Source organism: Neoarius graeffei, chromosome 19 (genome assembly GCF_027579695.1).
Source record: "Neoarius graeffei isolate fNeoGra1 chromosome 19, fNeoGra1.pri, whole genome shotgun sequence".
NCBI classification, from domain to species: domain Eukaryota; kingdom Metazoa; phylum Chordata; class Actinopteri; order Siluriformes; family Ariidae; genus Neoarius; species Neoarius graeffei.
Window position 1 is genome coordinate 23,696,620 of NC_083587.1, and position 20,469 is coordinate 23,717,088.

Below are 20,469 nucleotides of genomic sequence, written 5' to 3' on the forward strand. Positions count from 1 at the left end.
ATTACAAAAAGCCAACATCACCTATATGTTCCCCACAAATAATGTTAGTGTCCTTTTTCTGCACTATTTTCTAGCCAAACTACAGGATAAAATAGTTCTTGTCTTCATATCTGTTTAATACAGAAATATAAGTTTGAAAAGGTTTCAACTAAATTATAAATTAAGTTACAAAAACTGCTGCCTTTTAGGTGTACATCTCAGCATGCTGTTTCCAATTATCAATTGTGTAACTTTTTTTTTTTATAAGATAGGAGGAAACTGGAGAACCCTGAGGAAACCCACCCAGACACTGGGAGAGCATATAAAATGCCACACAAAAAGTAACCCAAGCCCAGGATCAAACAGGACCCTAGAGACAATGCTACCTGCTGTACAACCATACCACCCCATTAATATATATATATATATATATATATATATATATATATGCAGGGGCGGCACGGTGGTGTAGTGGTTAGCGCTGTCGCCTCACAGCAAGAAGGTCCTGGGTTCGAGCCCCGGGGCCGGCGAGGGCCTCTCTGTGTGGAGTTTGCATGTTCTCCCCGTGTCCGCGTGGGTTTCCTCCGGGTGCTCCGGTTTCCCCCACAGTCCAAAGACATGCAGGTTAGGTTAACTGGTGACTCTAAATTGAGCGTAGGTGTGAATGTGAGTGTGAATGGTTGTCTGTGTCTATGTGTCAGCCCTGTGATGACCTGGCGACTTGTCCAGGGTGTACCCCGCCTTTCGCCCGTAGTCAGCTGGGATAGGCTCCAGCTTGCCTGCGACCCTGTAGAACAGGATAAAGCGGCTAGAGATAATGAGATGAGATGAGATGAGATATATATATGCTTATCCTGTTCTACAGGGTCACAGACAAGCTGGAGCCTATCCCAGCTGACTATGGGCAAGAGGCAGGGTAAACCCTGGACAAGTCACCAGGTTATCACAGGGCTGACACAGAGACAAACAACCATTCACACCTACAGTCAATTTAGAGCCACCAGTTAGCCTAACCTGCATGTCTTTGGACTGTGGGGGAAACCAGAGCACCCAAAGGAAACCCACACAGACACAGGGAGAACATGCAAACTCCACACAGAAAGGCCCTCGCCGGCTGCTGGGCTCGAGCCCCAGGACCTTCTTGCTGTGAGGCAACAGTGCTAACCACTACACCACCGTGTGTGTGTGTATATAAATTTTTCTTGATTTTATTTTTTTAAAGATGTACTAGTCTATTATTTACATTCATATTTATGGTTAGTGATAGCATTCAACACCAAAAAGTATCTGTCAAAGCAGTGACTGGATAGTATTGTACTGAACATTGAACAGCTTCATGAGGTTATATATTTAGATATATTTCATAATATATTTCATAACTGCATTAGGTTTTATGAGCTATCTCTTTAGTACTGCTTCTCCAGTCTGGTCCCTTTAGCTCTTTATTCATGCTTACACTAGAGAGCTTCTATTGCTCCGAAGCTGAATCATGATGAACTCCAGCATCCTGTGATTATGGAGAGTTATTGAATTTCTTGTTAAGCAAATATGCCTCAAGAAAAGGCATCCTGATAAAATATCACCCAGCATGCTGAAATACACCGTCTGTTACTGTGCAGGCTGTGAGGTGAGCACTTCAATCTTTTATGGGCTCAACGAGTAAATCAACATGATTTATTATGTTCTTTGTATTTCATTTGACACTTCGACTGTTAACAGAATTACAGAGCTTTTCTCTTATATTGTCCAGTCACAACTCTGGGCTCAGTGGATTCAGTCTGAGCCCAAGGTGGTGTTCTCATGACCTTTTACTTATGATTTTTTTTTCTTTCACATTTTTGTGGACTTCACCTCACCTGGATTTATATTACATTTATCTTAAAATTTGACCATAGAACTATCTTTACAGGCATTCTGCTCCATTATCCATAAAGTAAATAATAAGTATTAAATGTGGCCAAAATGCAAATATGCATAAAAGATTATTTTTTTGGCTATCCCAAATCCTTACTGGCTATTTAAGTGTGTTTTTTAATAGTTTGTGCAGAACTACAGCATTTTAGGGGGTTTAAGTGGAATAGTACCTGAATGTTTTATGAAGGTGGTCTCAAACTTTAACAAGCAACTGAGGACTAACCCCCACCAGGACTAATTTAATCTTATTGTGCTCGTCTCCTATGAGGGATTCAAGCAGATTCATTGTATTGAAATGCATGTGGCTTTATAACCATAATATTGAACACAAATAGGGCGAATTCCATATATTGTGGTCTAAAAACAAACACAAATATGTTGTATTGTATTGTAGGCGGCACGGTGGTGTAGTGGTTAGCGCTGTCGCCTCACAGCAAGAAGGTCCGGGTTCGAGCCCCGTGGCCGGTGAGGGCCTTTCTGTGCGGAGTTTGTATGTTCTCCCCGTGTCCGCGTGGGTTTCCTCCGGGTGCTCCGGTTTCCCCCACAGTCCAAAGACATGCAGGTTAGGTTAACTGGTGGCTCTAAATTGACCGTAGGTGTGAATGTGAGTGTGAATGGTTGTCTGTGTCTGTGTGTCAGCCCTGTGATGACCTGGCGACTTGTTCAGGGTGTACCACACCTTTCGCCCGTAGTCAGCTGGGATAGGCTCCAGCTTGCCTGCGACCCTGTAGAACAGGATAAAGTGGCTAGAGATGATGAGATGAGATGTTGTATTGTTTTGTGGCTCATCATGGATCAGTTAGAGAATAACCAACCGTGGACCAATGACAAAATGTTTTTAGGAAACTAAATGTGAACTGAATGCTTCACATGGCCATGTTTATGTAGTTAGCACTGCAGATTCATTGAACATGAGCAGTTGAAGGTTCGAAAAAACATGGCATGGTCTTTTTCCAATCTTCAACTGTCTACTTTCAGTGAGTCTGTACCCATGGTAGCCTCAGATTCTTGTTCTTGGGTAACAGGAGGGGATCCTGGTGTTATCTTCTGCTGTTGGAGCTCATCTGCCTCAATGTTCAACATGTTGGGTGTTCTGAGATGCTTTTCTGCTCATCATGGTTGTAAAGAGTGCTTATTTGAGTTACCAGAGCCTTTGATCTGGCACCAACAACCATGCTATGGTCAGAATCACAGAGATCACATTTTTTTTTCTCATTCTGGTGTTTGATGTGAACAGTGACTGAAGCTCTTGATCTGAATCTGCATGATTTTATGCAGTTTATGCTGCTACCACCTGATTGCCTGATTGCAGGATAGTTGCATGAATGTGTAGGTTTTCCTAATAAAGTGGCCAGTGTTTATTGGCAGTTATTATATGCTTATGTCTCCACCTTGTGGAGCTGTGTGGAATTAATCTTTATTCCCATTTACTTAGACAAGCTTTATTGTCATTCAGTATGCAACAAGTGTACACCGAACGAAATTTCGTTGCAGTTTGGCTCAGCACAGAAATAAATATGAAGTGCATTAAATTAAATTATGCAGCAGCAAAAATATTATAAAGTGCAATAGTATAAAGTGACCTATGGAATTAGGAATGTTCAAATTATAAATAGAAGTTAGAGTTTGGGTTTGGAGTTCAGCAGTCTGGTGACCTGGGGGAAGAAGCTGTTCCAGAAGCTGGTGGTCCTGCACCCAATGCTGCGGAACCTCTTTCCAGAGGCCAGAGGGGAGAACAGTCTATAGTGAGGGTGTGAAGGGTCACTGATGATGTTTCTGGCTCGAGACATGCAACGCCTTGGTGCAATGTCCTGAATGGAGGGAAGAGAAGAAAATCCCAATGATTTTCTCTGCTGTCCTCACCACTCTCCTCATGTTCTTCCAGTCAGAGGCACTGCAGCCTCCACACCACACAGAGATGCAGCTGGTCAGAACGCTCTCTATGGTGCTTCTGTAGAATGTAGTGAGGATGGGCGGGGGCAGGTGGGCTCTTCTCATCCTACGCAGGAAGTGCAGACACTGCTGTGCCTTCTTGACCAGTGACGCGGTGTTGTCTGTGATGTGCACCCCCAGGAACTTGGGGCTATTGACCACCTCCACGGCCGTGTTGTTGATGAGAAGTGGAGCATGGCTGGATTGGTTTTTCCTGAAGTCAACAATGATCTCTTTAGTATTGTCCACGTTCAGGATCAGGTGAGGACAAATGTGCATATTTATAATGCAAATAGTTTACATTTGCATATAGTAGACCTTACCTATGTAGAAAGAAGAAGAAAAAAAATGGCCTATTTAGAAATATATATGGGCGGCACGGTGGTGTAGTGGTTAGCGCTGTCGCCTCACAGCAAGAAGGTCCGGGTTCGAGCCCCGTGGCCGGTGAGGGCCTTTCTGTGTGGAGTTTGCATGTTCTCCCCGTGTCCGCGTGGGTTTCCTCCAGGTGCTCCGGTTTCCCCCACAGTCCAAAGACATGCAGGTTAGGTTAACTGGTGACTCTAAATTGACCGTAGGTGTGAATGTGAGTGTGAATGGTTGTCTGTGTCTATGTGTCAGCCCTGTGATGACCTGGCGACTTGTCCAGGGTGTACCCCGCCTTTCGCCCGTAGTCAGCTGGGATAGGCTCCAGCTTGCCTGCGACCCTGTAGAAGGATAAAGCGGCTAGAGATAATGAATGAATGAATAGTTTACATTTGCATATAGTAGACCTTACCTATGTAGAAAGAAGAAGAAAAAATGGCCTATTTAGAAATATATATGGGTGGCACGGTGGTGTAGTGGTTAGCGCTGTCGCCTCACAGCAAGAGGGTCCAGGTTCGAGCCCCGTGGCCGGCGAGGGCCTTTCTGTGCGGAGTTTGCATGTTCTCCCTGTGTCCACGTGGGTTTCCTCTGGGTGCTCCGGTTTCCCCCACAGTCCAAAGACATGCAGGTTAGGTTAACTGGTGACTCTAAATTGACCGTAGGTGTGAATGTGAGTGTGAATGGTTGTCTGTGTCTATGTGTCAGCCCTGTGATGACCTGGCGACTTGTCCAGGGTGTACCCCGCCTTTTGCCTGTAGTCAGTTGGGATAGGCTCCAGCTTGCCTGCGACCCTGTAGAACAGGATAAGCGGCTAGAGATAATGAGATGAGATGAGATGAGATATACATACCGTATCTATAGGGTCGCAGGCAAGCTGGAGCCTATCCCAGCTGACTACGGGCGAAAGGCGGGGTACACCCTGGACAAGTCGCCAGGTCATCACAGGGCTGACACATAGACACAGACAACCATTCACATTCACACCTACGCTCAATTTAGAGCCACCAGTTAACCTAACCTGCATGTCTTTGGACTGTGGGGGAAACCGGAGCGCCCGGAGGAAGCCCACGCGGACACGGGGAGAACATGCAAACTCCGCACAGGGGGGCCCTCGCCGGCCACGGGGCTCGAACCCGGACCTTCTTGCTGTGAGGCGACAGCGCTAACCACTACACCACCGTGCCGCCCTATATAGCCTATTATTTACATTATTTACATATGCGTAATTAGTTTCCTTTGTGTTTTAGGCTAATGTAAACCTAATGCGAATGAAATATTGTTCAATATGAGTGAGTTTTGAAAATTAATTGATAATTTTGTTTATATTAGCCTTAAGATTAATAGCAATAGTTTTGGGCCTATTTATGTGTAATAAAGGCCGAATCCCAAATGTCTGCCTCCTCCCTAACCACATTAACAACACAGTGTATGAAATAATGGCTTCTGTCTCCTGCTTAGTGCGCGTCAGTCCCAAGCCGTTACCATGGCAGATTCAACACAAGTCGAGAGAACGCGAGGTAATACTTCCGGCTTGTTGCCATAGTAACAGAACACTTAACAGAGAGTCAGTGTTTATATTGCACGTATTCTTCTCTTACTTCTTCGAGAAAGTCTGTCTCGTGTGATTTTTTTTTTGTTAATGTTGTTGTAGGATTGAAACGATGAGCCAGCGACAAGTTTTACAAGGTGAGAAAGTATTTTAGAGCTTTTATAATGATCATTTAATGTAATAATATAATTAGTTCATGCTGTCACAGCGGTTTCACCCTCCCTGACAACCGTCGTCAAGGAAGAACTCAGAGGACAAACAGTAGCGGTTTTCGGTTGGGCAAAATGATCGGATAGGAATAAACAAAGATTTTACTGCTTACCTTCAGTTCTTGCTGAAAAAAAAAAAAACCGGCGATAAACGTGATTACATCACATATGTAGAGAAAATTTGATATATTTCTGTGATGTTAGCCTGGGTTGTTTCCTTCATAAAGTCCAGCTGGTTTGTTCTGAGTATGATGCAGTCAAAACTACTGTGAAACAAAAACTCTATTTAGACTCTTTTTACCCAAAACATTGACTTCTCGTTCGTGAATTTCCGCAATATACATGCCTTAATTACTCTGATATAAAATGATTGCTGCAGAGTCGTATAAGATTAACATTTTTCAAGTAAACATCACTCCAGAGGTCTTCTCTACGGATGTGACGTTAACTGTAGATTACTGTTGTGCTTTATGAGACTTTGAGTTATTATTATTATTATAGTAAAACTCAGAATCAGAACCAAGTTTATGACCAAGCAGGTTCTCACATACAAGGGCTTTGCTTTGGTGTTTGGTGCATGAACAATTTAAATTTAAAAACAGAGACAAAAGTAAAAGTATAAATAGAATAAAAATATGAAGAAATATGAAATTTTCAGTTCCAGAATAATAAACATAAAAAATGCAATAAAAAGTCACAGAATGAAGATGGCGTGACGTCATGAAATGTGCAGACAGCAATCCAGACAGGAAGTGGGTTAATCTAAGGCATAGGGAGGGAGAGTGGGCGGAGTCTCGGACTTTATTAATGAGGCCAACTGCATTGGGGGAAAAAGACAAAGTAAAATATGTCCAGAAATAGGCTGACTAATATTATGCTTGGGTTACTGTATTCTTCTAATAGGAAATACTACATATATTTGACGATATTCAAGATAGTTTCACTTGTCCGTCCGTGCGTCCGTCTGTCCCGAAACCTTGTGAACACGATATCTCAAAGGCCAATGAAAGGAATTTCACCAAACGTTCACCATTTGTGCGGTTTGGGACAAACATGAACTGATTAGATTTTGAGGTTAAAAGCGGTCACAGGTCAAGATTACTGTGAGGTCAAATGTCCATCCCCAAACTTTGTGAACACCATATCTCAAAGACTAATGAAAGGAATTTCACCAAACTTTCACCATTTGTGCACTTTGGGACAAGGATGAAATGATTAGATTTTGAGATCAAAAGGTCTAAGGTCAAGGTCACTGTGAGGTCAAATGTCTGTCCGAAAACCTTGTGAACACAATATCTCCAAGGCAAATTAAAGGAATTTCACCAAACTTTCACCATTTGCGTGCTTTGGGACAAACATGAACTGATTAGATTTTGAGGTTAAAGGGTCACAGGTCAAGATTACTGTGAGGTCAAATGTCCATCCCCAAATCACAACTTAATAAGGCGTGTAGTCTACCAGGTGGAGGCATCCCCATCGACGCCGCTGGCGTCGAGTTCTATCTAGTTTTTTTTTTTTTTACAGTGTAGCCTGTCTTTAATAAAACATCTAAACACATTCAATCTGTATAGCCCCAGTTATTGTCCCCTACACTTTCACAAATGAAGGGATCAGACTGGAAATGTGCACCTGGTGTACAGTCTCTGTACAAATTCAAAACCTGCATTAACTCTTTCTACTACATGAAACAAGCATTTTACCAAACTCCATAAACTGTATTAGTCATTATATGTAGGTTGTTTAGACATTTTATATATCTCATATATATATATATATATATATATATATATATATATATATATATATATATATATATATATATATATATGAACTCCTTTTAAAGTACAAGTTTTTTATTCCTGTAAATTAGTGTGTGTATATATACATTTTTTCCTTTGTGGGAAGGGTTGTCAATTGGGACGAGAGTCCTCTTTCCTTTTCCAGTCACAAAAAATTTATTTTTTGTTTCATAGTATTTTTTCTGTTTGATTTTTGTTTGTGTATATAGATAATCTTTTTGGTCTGTAACATTTTGCAATTGTGACAACTAAACTAAACCTTTAATTCGGAGTGGTCCCTATGTTCCCATTATGTACTGTAAAGTATTTTCCAAAATTTTCAACACTTGACATCTTTTAGTTTTTCAGCAGTACCAGAAAGAAAGGATGATATTTGTGCAAACAGTTGCAGAGCTTGCAGCAAGACCTCAGAATATTGAAACACTTCAAAATGCAGGTAAGTCATCTTATCAATCTTTTGCATGTTGTTTGAAATTGGAGGTTAATAATAATAATAATAATAATAATAATAATAATAATAATAATAATTATTATTATTATTATTATTATTATTATTATTATCAACTTCATCTTGGTTATTATTCACTGATATTCACCTCGCCTTCAGCGAATAATTGTTAAATAATCTCTTATGTGTAATCTTGTGTAATATGTAATGTTATAGCTCAAAATTTGAGTCAAATTCCTTGTATGCCCTGGTTTACATTGCTAATAAAGCTCAATTCTGATTTGTTCTGATTCTGATATGACACATTTTCAAATTTTCCATTTAAAAAATTGTTTTATTCCAGTGGCGGCTGGTAGTCTTTCAAACAGGGGAGGCTGGTCGGTTACGATATTTCCAGATTTTAAAAGAAAAAAGAAAAAACACATCAATTTTGCCCATACTCTTGCCTCTGATCTGGCTGATTGTTGGCAGGGTCACAAACTGTGAAATAACAGGTTCTTTTGGCCCATTAGCCTACTGTCCAATATACATGATGGTGGTGTTGGGGGGGTATATTTTAACATTTTATATTTTAAAATTGTGGCATGTGGCATGTTGTTTAAAAATTGATCATTATTGAAAGCAGCTCTTTGTCAGGAACCTCAGCAGTAACAGCAGAGTGTTCTGGAATAGGCACAAGCACTGACCTTGGGGAGCCAAACATAGAGCTGGGTGCCACACATTTCATTCAATGACACTTTCCCTATATTTTACTTATTTTGACTGAGAAATGTTTTATTGACAATTTTGATAACCCTTCACTTTTAATCCAGGTCTGTAGTGTGAAATGTTCTCGGCTGTGTTTTTGTTTAAAAATGTTTTCCAAATTGTAGCTGTGTTTAATTCATATCCAGAAAAATATATATTCCAATATAATATACTCAGCATAAACATTTTAAATAGATTCTATATTTTTGGTCCATCCATGACATATTACTAAAGTAGCCTATTTACTATTGTTGATGTGGGTCACTTGCTGTTAGCCAATTCACTTTCTCGTACCAGGAGAGCTGAAAGGAACGAGTATTATTCCCTACCTTTTTCACCAAGTCAATTTGAGGCGTTGCTCTACCCTGCTCTTTAATTTTAATTTTTTCCTCGAAAGGAAGACTGGCAAATGGCTTCACCAAAATTAAATCAGCAATGCTTGGCATCCGTGCGCAGCTTTCTTGCTAGCTGACTAGCCCCTCAAGTTCAAGTTCAGTTACTCAAATAAATGAAATTTCTGGAACTAAGATAGCAAACTTGACAACACTATATTTACACTTTATTTACAATGAAAATATATACAAACTAAAAAAGCTGGTAGAAACCGTATGTAATGAATGAAATCGAAATGTAAGCTGATCTCTTACAATACACCACAGCACTTGCGAATCCGCATGGGACTGAACTGAAATTCACCGCTGCCTGTCTATATTTGAAATGAGCTGTCAATCAAAGAAAATATCCGGCCGCTTTCACCAATCACCAGTCTCCTCGCGGAAACTGCCATGTCCCTCCCACTGTGAGGCTGGGAGTCCGTGGGGCGGGCGTTTTCACAGTATTTGTCCAATAACCGTCTTGCATTTTGAGATTGAAAAGCGCATAGCTCCCAAATGCCATTGAAGTCCACTGAGGCTGGGAGTCCATGGGAGTCCGTGGGCGGGCGTTTTCGCAGTATTTGTCCAATAATCGTCATGCATTTTGATATTGAAAAGCGCAGAGCTCCCAAATGCCATTGAAGTCCACTGAGGCTGGGCTGCATCGCGTTGTCACGAGGGGGAAAAACTCACGCACACATTCGGCGAACTGGGGAAAGTTATAACGGAATGATTTCGCACTGTAGTTGGGTTGAGCACATATATTTCTATGATTCTGGATCTGAAATAGCAATGTTATAAGGTCAGCTATAACATAAGCCTAGCGCAATTCATCCTACACGATGTTCGTCATTTTTAGAGGAGGCTGAGCCTCCGTCATTGTCTTAGAGCAATCGCCTGTGTTTTATTCATTAGAACAGATGTGTTGTGAAAACATCGTTGGCATTGCTAACTGGACAGTTTTATTTTTCTTACATGCAGTATATTCTCTCTCTCTCTCTCTCTCTCTCTCTCTCTTTCTCTCGTTTCAGGTGTGATATCCCTCCTGAGGCCTCTCCTCATGGATGCAGTCCCGACTATCCAACATTCGGCCGCTCTGGCTCTTGGAAGACTCGCCGGCGAAAATTATGAGCTTGCAGAGGCTGTGGTGAAAGGAGATATTCTGTCTCCGCTTGTCTACTCACTGGCCAAACAGAACGTAAGACTTCAGGCCAGCATTATAGCTCATATTTTAAAACAATAGTTACACTGGTGGGGAGCTGGGACTGTACCTGTTATTGCTGTAGACCTCAAAGTTGCCTTGGTACAGTTGTACAGATCATCATACTATAGACATGATGAAATAGCCCAATAGATAGGGTCCTATGAAACCTCCTCCATTTCACATGGCAGAAAAAATGGCTGAGACATAAAATACAAACTTCATGGTAAAGGTAAAGAGAGTTCAACTTTGTTCTACTCCTCAGGGAATTTTCCTTAGTACCAAGATACTGAAATATTGGTGACAAAATTTGTATAAATTATGTACTCTAATGTTTGCTGATACTCTCAGCACAAGGGGTTCTCGGTTTGTCCCTTTGAAGGAGTCTTTAAAGGATTTCTGTAGGATCCTTCATCCCTACTTTATAAAAGAGTATAACTTTTAGAAAGCTAGGACTCTTATCTGCATGTATTATATACCGGTACATTTATTTTCCTTTTTTTTAACTGAATGAAAAATTACCCTTTTTTTTTTACAATTTTCAGTTTACCTTTAAAGCTGCAGTTTGTAATATTTAAAAGTGATGTTGGGTCTACAACAGAAAAGAAAAACAGTTCATTAAGGGTTCTTTGGGTGGGTAAGGGTTCTGGCTCTCTAAAAGGCCCTACTGGGAAACCCCTGTATTAACAGTTTCCCCTAAGAGACAAACTACATAAAGAACCCCTTGGTGATGCTAGACTGAACATTTGTTAAGAGTTCTTCTACAACAGTTCGTTCCGGTCCACTACTTTAATTGGTTCTGTGGCATTCCAAGAGTGCATAACACATAACGACTTCACTGTGTATATCTCTCTGCTTGTCTGTGTCATGCATGTAAAATTCCACTTCCTAGTTCGAAACAGTTTCTACAGCAGTGATAAGTGACCTCATCAGTGGACATGGCAACATAACTTTTGACTTAAAATATGAAAGCTTGTCAGATGAAGATGCAAATGAAGAAGGGATGCTAATTTTACTAGAAGCACCTTTAACCCGAATGTACAAATCAGTGTGAGCTCGCTAGCCAACTGGCTATAAGTGAGTGTGGGTTCTTCAGGATCTATTTCGACTAGCAGAGCAAAAATAAACAGAACATTTGGCCGTATCGTGTCCAAAATATCACTTAATTTCTCATTTACAGAACTGTTGTATAAAACTGATATCACTTTTGCAGTCGTGCTATTGTACTGAATATCAGCACAGCTGTGATCAGCTACATGCTATGTGCTGATATTCAGTACAACAGCACTCCCTCTCATATGATATTGCATAAATAATAACAATCACATAACTAGATCCAACTACTGTTTACATTTTTTTTCTGGCCCAGAAATTAGCCCTGCTCAGAACTTGAACTATAATTACCTTTTTTCCTTAAAAGGGGACTTGGTATTCATTGGTAAAATGTTTAAAGGGCAGAGGAAGGCTCATCACAGTTTTACTTGTAGTTTAAATTTACCTTACGGATGGAAGAGGTCACTGAAATTACAAACTGCTTCTTTAATTTTCCTGACATCATATCAGAGCAACCAAATTGGAAAATCCATCAGTTTCAGAGAAGTGGCATTTTAAAAGGGCTTTAAGCAAATGATATTTGCTTGAATTTTCAACACAATTAATACTTTAATTCATTGGTAGCTGTTATTTGCATATGTGCTCTTATATTCCACTGTAACTGTAAATGTGTTTCACAGCGCTTCTATAAGAAGGCAGTGGCATTTGTTCTCCGTGCCGTGGCAAAGCACTCACCCGAGTTGGCACAAGCCGTGGTAGACTGTGATGCCCTCGACGCTCTCGTTAGCAGCCTGGAAGAGTTCGATCCTGGAGTGAAAGAGGCGGCTGCATGGGCACTGGGTTACATCTCTCACCACAATAACTGTAAGTCTGGAGATTTTAAAGCAACACCTCCTACTTCATACCGTAATTAGCTTTGAAGACATCAAGGTCTGTACTTTGGTACTTTCAGAAGGTTTTGTAGGTTTTTTTTTTTTTTTTTGGCACATATACAGTATATGGGCGTTTATGCAAAGCAAGAGACCCTTGGGGATAAAAGCTGCTTCTTATCTGTTTTAGTTAAGAAGCAGACACTCAAAGTTTATATGCACAATTCATTAATAATTACTGTAATTAACTAATTAATGAAAGAATAAAATCTGTAATGATATTTGCACTCATCTTGAATCCTAAATAACAGAAGAATGCACTTTTTCTGATGTTTTCTATAATGTAGCATTGGCTCAGGCGGTGGTGGACGCAGGCGCTGTTCCTCTGCTTGTTCTCTGCCTCCAGGAGCCCAAGATTGCCCTGAAAAGGATCTCCGCTTCGACACTAAGCGACATCTCTAAACACTCGCCAGAGCTTGCACAAACTGTAGTGGATGCTGGAGCCATTGCACACCTGGCGCAGATGATCTTGTACCCAGACACCAAACTGAAGGTCAGAGTAACAGCCTAATCTGTCATGTTTGACCAGATTTTTCAACATGGCACAATTTCACTAAGTAACATTTTTAAAATGATATTTACATTAGAGAGACTGTATTTTGACATCCACCTGTCCACACATACCAGGGAGACATTATATAGCTCATAGGTTCAGTGAATATAAGATGTATTCTCTGTAGTAAATTATATCACAGCACTGTTGAATTCTCAGTTCTGATTATTATTATTTTTTTGTAACATGCTTGTTTTAATATGTTTTTGTTTCCATGGTAACAGCTCATTTACAGGAACTTGGATGGCAGATGCTCCAAATCCTTAAGCTTAAGAAATGGATAAACTTATTTTTAAAAATGTGTTGTTATTTCGTAAAGAAAATACTTAATAATTTAATATTTGATATGGTGAAACTGCCCTGTGATGACCTGGCGACTTGTCCAGGGTGTACCCCGCCTTTCGCCCGTAGTCAGCTGGGATAGGCTCCAGCTTGCCTGCGACCCTGTAGAACAGGATAAAGTGGCTAGAGATAATGAGATGAGATATGGTGAAACTTTCTGTAAGGAGACATTTCTTTGATAATTATAGAAGGAGTCTCCAATCTCAGTGATTTTTAATGGTCAGCAAGTTTTTCACCATGGATGATTATCATCCTATCATCAAATATCCCAACGTGTTTGGGTTTTTTTTCTGACATAACTATTTCAGTTCTATTGCTAATGATTGATTTTATTAATATTTTATTTTTCTATGTAGAAGCATGTGCTCTCAGCTCTTGGCCAAATATCCAAACACTCTGTGGATCTGGCAGAGATGGTGGTGGAGGCTGAGATCTTCCCTGCTGTACTGACCTGCCTTAAAGACCCAGAGGAGGATGTGAGGAAGAACGTCAGCACCTTGATGCGAGAGATCACAAAACACACCCCTGAGGTACCTACAGTAACATGTTCTTTAAAGCATTTTCTAGTAGACTACATTAAGAGTGAGCAACCGGAGAACACATGGCAATTAACATGTCCATTGTATTATCCAGGTTTTTTTAACAGGATTCCTGCATTTGTCTTCGATATTTGAGATGTTTCTTCACTAAAGGCTGTGTGTGTGTGTATTTGTTTTTCCCTCCAGTTATCCCAGATTATTGTGAATGCCGGAGGTGTTCCAGCTGTGATTGAGTGTCTAAGGAACTCCAGAGGGCATGTGCGATTACCTGGTATCATGATGCTCGGCTATGTGGCTGCACACACAGAGAACCTCGCCATGGTTGTTATTGTATCTAAGGTTTGCCACTATAAGATTCAGATACTTACACTGACTCATGAGTACAGTGGTGCTTGAAAGTTTGTGAACCCTTTAGAATTTTCTATATTTCTGCATAAATATGACCTAAAACATCATCAGATTTTCACACAATTCCTAAAAGTAGATAAAGAGAACCCAGGTAAACAAATGAGACAAAAATATTATACTTGGTCACTTATTTATTGAGGAAAATGATCCAATATTCCATATCTGTGAGTGGCAAAAGTATGTGAACCTTTGCTTTCAGTATCTGGTGTGACCCCCTTGTGCAGCAATAACTGCAACGTATAACTAAACGTTTGCGGTAACTGTTGATCAGTCCTGCACACCGGCTTGGAGGAATTTTAGCCCATTCCTCCGTACAGAACAGCTTCAACTCTGGGATGTTGGTGGGTTTCCTCACATGAACTGCTCGCTTCAGGTCCTTCCACAATATTTCCATTGGATTAAGGTCAGGACTTTGACTTGGCCATTCCAAAACATTAACTTTATTCTTCTTTAACCATTCTTTGGTAGAATGACTTGTGTGCTTAGGGTCGTTGTCTTGCTGCATGACCCACCTTCTCTTGTGATTCAGTTCATGGACAGATGTCCTGACATTTTCCTTTAGAATTCGCTGGTATAATTCAGAATTCATTGTTCCATCAATGATGGCAAGCTGTCCTGGCCCAGATGCAGCAAAACAGGCCCAAACCATGATACTACCACCACCATGTTTCACAGATGGGATAAGGTTCTTATGCTGGAATGCAGTGTTTTCCTTTCTCCAAACATAACACTTCTCATTTAAACCAAAAACTTCTATTTTGGTCTCATCCGTCCACAAAACATTTTTCCAATAGCCTTCTGGCTTGTCCACGTGATCTTTAGCAAACTGCAGACGAGCAGCAATGTTCTTTTTGGAGAGCAGTGGCTTACTCCTTGCAACCCTGCCATGCACACCATTGTTGTTCAGTGTTCTCCTGATGGTGGACTCATGAACATTAACATTAGCCAATGTGAGAGAGGCCTTCAGTTGCTTAGAAGTTACCCTGGGGTCCTTTGTGACCTCACCGACTATTACACACCTTGCTCTTGGAGTGATCTTTGTTGGTCGACCACTCCTGGGGAGGGTAACAATGGTCTTGAATTTCCTCCATTTGTACACAATCTGTCTGACTGTGGATTGGTGGAGTCCAAACTCTTTAGAGATGGTTTTGTAACCTTTTCCAGCCTGATGAGCATCAGCAACACTTTTTCTGAGGTCCTCAGAAATCTCCTTCGTTCATGCCATGATACACTTCCGCAAACGTGTGTTGTGAAGATCAGACTTTGATAGATCCCTGTTCTTTAAATAAAACAGGGTGCCCACTCACACCTGATTGTCATCCCATTAATTGAAAACTCCTGACTCTAATTTCACCTTCAAATTAACAGCTAAGCCTAGAGGTTCACATACTTTTGCCACTCACAGATATGTAATATTGGATCATTTTCTTCAATAAATAAATGACCAAGTATAATATTTTTGTCTCATTTGTTTAACTGGGTTCTCTTTATCTACTTTTAGGATTTGTGTGAAAATCTGATGATGTTTTAGGTCATATTTATGCAGAAATATAGAAAATTCTAAAAGGTTCACAAACTTTCAAGCACCACTGTAGGTACATGGCACTTTGCTCTGTTAGGTATGGAGAAATGTGCATGAACTGGAGCAATCTGATGAATTATGGGTTGATTTTAAATGTTATTTGAACCACATACCTCTTATTATTGCTGGTATATGGGTCTCTTGCTATTCATGGAGATATGAGCCTGGTCTTGTATTACTGAAAATCATTGCCCAAGACTGTTACCAAGATGGCCACTGATTACACTTTACTTGAAGTACTTTACCTTTCTTTCTTTGCATTTACAAGTATGGCAGCATCCAGTCCTGCCACAGATCTAAGCAGTTAAAGTTTAAAGGTGTGGTTTAAATTTCAGCAATGGGATGTGAACTTGCAGCCTTATGATCACTAGTACAGAATCTTAACCAATGAGTCACCACTGATTACCAGTATTTACTAGATATTAGTATCCGTACTGAGTCATCAGACAAACCATTCACTTAATCTATAATAGTATCACTTATATTAAATTTGCTATTATAATTTGTCATAATTTATCATTGATGGCACTCAGGTTTCTCCTCTCTGCTCTTTCCACTGTTCACCTGAACTCTCTACTAGGGTGTACCACAGCTGGCTAGCTGTCTGGCGGAGGAGACGGAGGATCACGTAAAGACTGCGATAGCCTGGGCACTGGGGCAGATTGGCCATCACACACCTGAGCATGCAAAAGCCGTGGCCATGTCCAACGTGCTCCCCAAACTGCTGACTCTCTACCTGGGCAGGCAGAGCTCTGAGCACCTGCAAATCAAGGTACAGAGATTCACCAAAAATAGCAGAGTAACTCATAGGAATGGACTGTGATCTGATCCTGATTTAAATAAACTCTTGTTGACTTAGATCTGAAGGAAATATAGGGCCCTGGGAACATATAACTACATATAGCAACTTAGGATCCTATGAATTTAGGGCCCATGGAATATAAAACCTTCAGAATATATAGTAAGTTCAAGGGAACACAAGACTGATTACACGGGGCCCATGGAATATAGTCCCTAGTTATATAGAGCCCAGGGAGCATATCCACCTCTAAAAGTAGGGTTGTGGGAACAAACGGCATTAGGTATGTAGTCCTGAAGAATGTAGGGTCCTGTGTATATAATGCCTAGGAATATAATGCCTTGGGGATTCCCCAAACCAAAGACAACCATAGATACTTCAGAACACAGTTTCTGGTTGTAATACAAGCATAATCTCTCTCACTGTAGGCAAAGGCGGCTTTAAAAAGCATCCTTCAGAAGTGCACGTACCTTCCAGCACTGGAGTCGCTCCTCTATGAAGCTCCCAGTAATGTTCTTCAATACATCATCTGCCAGTTCAGCAAGGTCCACTGCATGTTCTTTACTAAACATCTAATGTTTCTAACTGAAGGCTGGCTGTGTGAGGGAATCATTGGTTTTGTGTCCTGCAGGTTCTTCCACATGACAATAAAGCACGGAGATTATTTGTAACTAGCGGAGGACTGAAGAAGGTGCAGGAAATTAAAGCTGAGCCTGGCTCCGAGCTGCAGGAGTACATCAACGCCATTAACAACTGCTACCCTGAGGAGATAGTCAGGTTTATATCTGTTCTTAAAGGACATTTCTTCATGGCAAAATGGAACAATCACCTTCTACTTTTGTGTATTATGATGTGTTTTTTCACTACTTAATCTTTAACAGATACTGCTCACCTGGATATTCAGAAACACTACTGGAAATGATCGACAACTATAAGCCTGTTGTAGAGGAAGCACCTCTCCATGATTAGCACTCTATACTGCTAATCTTTACTTTAGCTTTTGAGCAGAAGGGAAAGAAAAGATGAAGTTTGTGCAAATGGTTGCAGAGCTTGCAACAAGACCTCAGAATATTGAATCACTTCAAAATGCAGGTCAGTGATCTTATCAAGCTTTTGCATGTTGTGGGAAATTGAAGGTTAATAATAATAATAATAATAATAATAATAATAATAATAATAATAATAATTGACTGTATATACACAGTTCAAAAATGCTTTACAAATGACAATTATATAAAAACATAATGAATTAATGTAAAAGATGAGTTAATTAAAAACTAAAATGTCAGAATGTTAAAAGCTCAATCTTGACAAAGAGTTAATTTAAAACAAAATTAAATACATGAAATAAAAAAAAACAGTAAAGGGTAAAAGGAGGGGTGACTCCTTCCAGGCTGGAATTTAAAACAAGGTAATGGCCAAACTGGTTTAAGCTGACTTAAGGAATAGGAAGGCTATGGTACCCACTCTTTACAACTGTGGTGACTTGAAAAGCATCTCAGAACGCACATGTTGAATATTGAGGCAGAAAAAGCAGACGACCACATCAGCTTCCACTCTGGTCAGAACAGGAGACGGAGGCTACACTGGGCACAGACTCCCCAAAACTGGACAGCTGAAGATGGGGGGAAAAGACCAGGTGACATTTTTCTGACATTTTTCTCTGTGCAACATTTTTCTTTTTCTTTTTTTAGTGAAAGTGCAATGTTGTACATTATTATACATACAGGACACTTTTTTGATGGATTAAAAACATGTATTCTATTCCCTTCTAGTGGGTTTAATTAATCTGGGTTGATAGCATGCAATACTGTTAGCATATCACTTATCCTATGTGTATTACATCACTCTATCCAATGGAGAATGAGCATTGAATTTGGTTTATGATATTGCTTGGTTTTCAAGACAACATGATGTCACACATCGGAACTGATGTGAATATTCAATGAGAGTTTTCTGCTGTACATGCGCAGAAGCATTTACTTGTTTGCCAGTGGCACCCACAGTAAACTGTTGCAGTGAATTGAAAATGCCATAAAATACGTATTACACATAAAACCATGCTGGCGAGTGACAATTTGTAAACCCTGTTCTTAAGGTTTTGTAAAATATATAATTGTTCCATTGACTGTATGTATGTATAATAATAATGTTGGCTGGCTTTTTTCATAGTATATCAGATATATTCTATTCAGCTAGCATGATACTGAACAAGTTGAAGATGAGTTCAGTATCATGCTAGCTGAATGGAATATATCTGATATACCACTCAACGCCAGCCAATATTATTTAAGTATATAATATTGTCAGTAACAGCACTGAAAACCTGAGTTCAGAGCAGCCTCCAAAGATGGCCGCTCTGGACTACACTTCCCATGATTCACAGTGCCCCCGTCACCAGAGTTTTAACTACATCACCTGTCTCCTAATATCCTGCAATCACCTTCCCTTTATAAACTCAGCAGTCACAAACACACCTTGCGAATTATTGTTCTGTGTCCTGTACCTGACTATGCCGAGCCATTTGTTTTCCTGACTGACTTACTGTTAAAGACCACTGTTCTTGTTTTCTTTTCAAACTCATTTCCTTGTCTTCCCTGCTTAACCCTGTTTGCTGATTGATCGACCTCCGCCCGTTTCCTGACTACGATTTCTGCTTCACGATTTAGCTTCAGCTGCAGTTTGCACTGTACCCGCTCTCCCTGCATCTGCATCCATAAGTGCCTGCGCTCTGACAGGATACTTCACTGAACATGGATGCAACAGAGGAGGCCAAGCAGACTGCAATCCATGTGCAGGGGCATTTGTTAGGAGAGCACCAGCAGATGATCAGCGATCTCAACACCAGGATGTCGCAGCTCACTGCTGTAGTGTCACAGGCTGTCCTCACATGCCCCTCATCACCCGCTGGTGCATTCCAAAGCATTCCTCTGCCACAGAAATTTTCTGGGGAAGTTTCCAATTGTAAGGGATTCTTTCTTCAATGTTCCTCGTATTTTTCATCTCTCATGGGGCTCAACGACGAGCACAAGATCTCTCAGTTCATCAGTCTTCTTACTGCTAAAGCTCTCCAGTGGGCTAACATGGTATGGATGCATGGGGCGAACACACCACATATGATCATTTTCTGGAGCTGTTCACGAGGGTTTTTGCCCATCAACCTGAGGGAGTCGAAGTCGGAGAGAGTTTGTTGATGATCCAACAAGGAGAAAGGAGCATCATGGAGTATGCACTCGACTTCCACACCTTAGCCACTGGCAGCATCTGGAACGAGCCAGCCTTGAAAGCCATGTTTCGCCAGGGTTTGCATCCAGAGGTACTCGGTGAGCTAGTATGCCATGATGAGCATCTCTCTCTTGACTCTTATTGACCTGGCCATAGGACTAGATCATCTCATTAGAAAGTGACCCTCATTGAAACTACCTCCTGCTCTCTCTCTTAGTGTGAGCCCTGTAACTCCGATGGAGGTCTCACGTACACGATTACAATGATCAGAGAGAGAAGGCGAGAGGGTCTCAGCTTTTACTGTGGTCAAGCTGGCCACCTAAGCTCTAAGTGCCCTACTCAACCCCCATGAGTCCACCAGCCAAGCAGGACTACCAGCCCAATGAACCCGGTGAGTTCTGACACGTCTCATAACTCACAGTCCTTCCAAGTACCAGTGTTATTAAAGCTACCAGACTCAACCCATGTGCTCTCTGCTTTCATAGACTCAGAGGCAGAGGGAAACTTCATAAACAGTGCAATTG

The 20,469-nt window shown here is 40.8% G+C and overlaps 1 protein-coding gene across 7 annotated transcripts in view; it reads left to right on the forward strand.

Annotated features, from left to right (window-relative positions):
- LOC132867137 (sperm-associated antigen 6-like) overlaps positions 1–20,469 on the forward strand; it is a 77,403-nt gene that overhangs the window by 47,814 nt on the left and 9,120 nt on the right. For 4 of the 7 annotated variants that reach the window (XM_060899893.1, XM_060899892.1, XM_060899889.1 and 1 more), the window contains 12 exons: positions 5,647–5,705; positions 5,840–5,874; positions 8,086–8,181; positions 10,346–10,512; positions 12,249–12,432; positions 12,785–12,990; positions 13,749–13,922; positions 14,118–14,270; positions 16,502–16,693; positions 17,149–17,265; positions 17,352–17,497; positions 17,602–17,812. In XM_060899893.1, coding sequence (XP_060755876.1) covers positions 5,850–5,874; positions 8,086–8,181; positions 10,346–10,512; positions 12,249–12,432; positions 12,785–12,990; positions 13,749–13,922; positions 14,118–14,270; positions 16,502–16,693; positions 17,149–17,265; positions 17,352–17,497; positions 17,602–17,689 — 1,548 coding nt within the window. In that variant the 5' untranslated portion in view covers positions 5,647–5,705; positions 5,840–5,849 and the 3' untranslated portion in view covers positions 17,690–17,812. Of the gene's footprint in view, positions 1–3,966; positions 4,087–5,646; positions 5,706–5,839; positions 5,875–8,085; positions 8,182–10,345; positions 10,513–12,248; positions 12,433–12,784; positions 12,991–13,748; positions 13,923–14,117; positions 14,271–16,501; positions 16,694–17,148; positions 17,266–17,351; positions 17,498–17,601; positions 17,813–20,469 lie in introns of all 7 variants that reach the window. The other 3 variants (XM_060899891.1, XM_060899890.1, XM_060899895.1) reach the window with 3 other exon arrangements.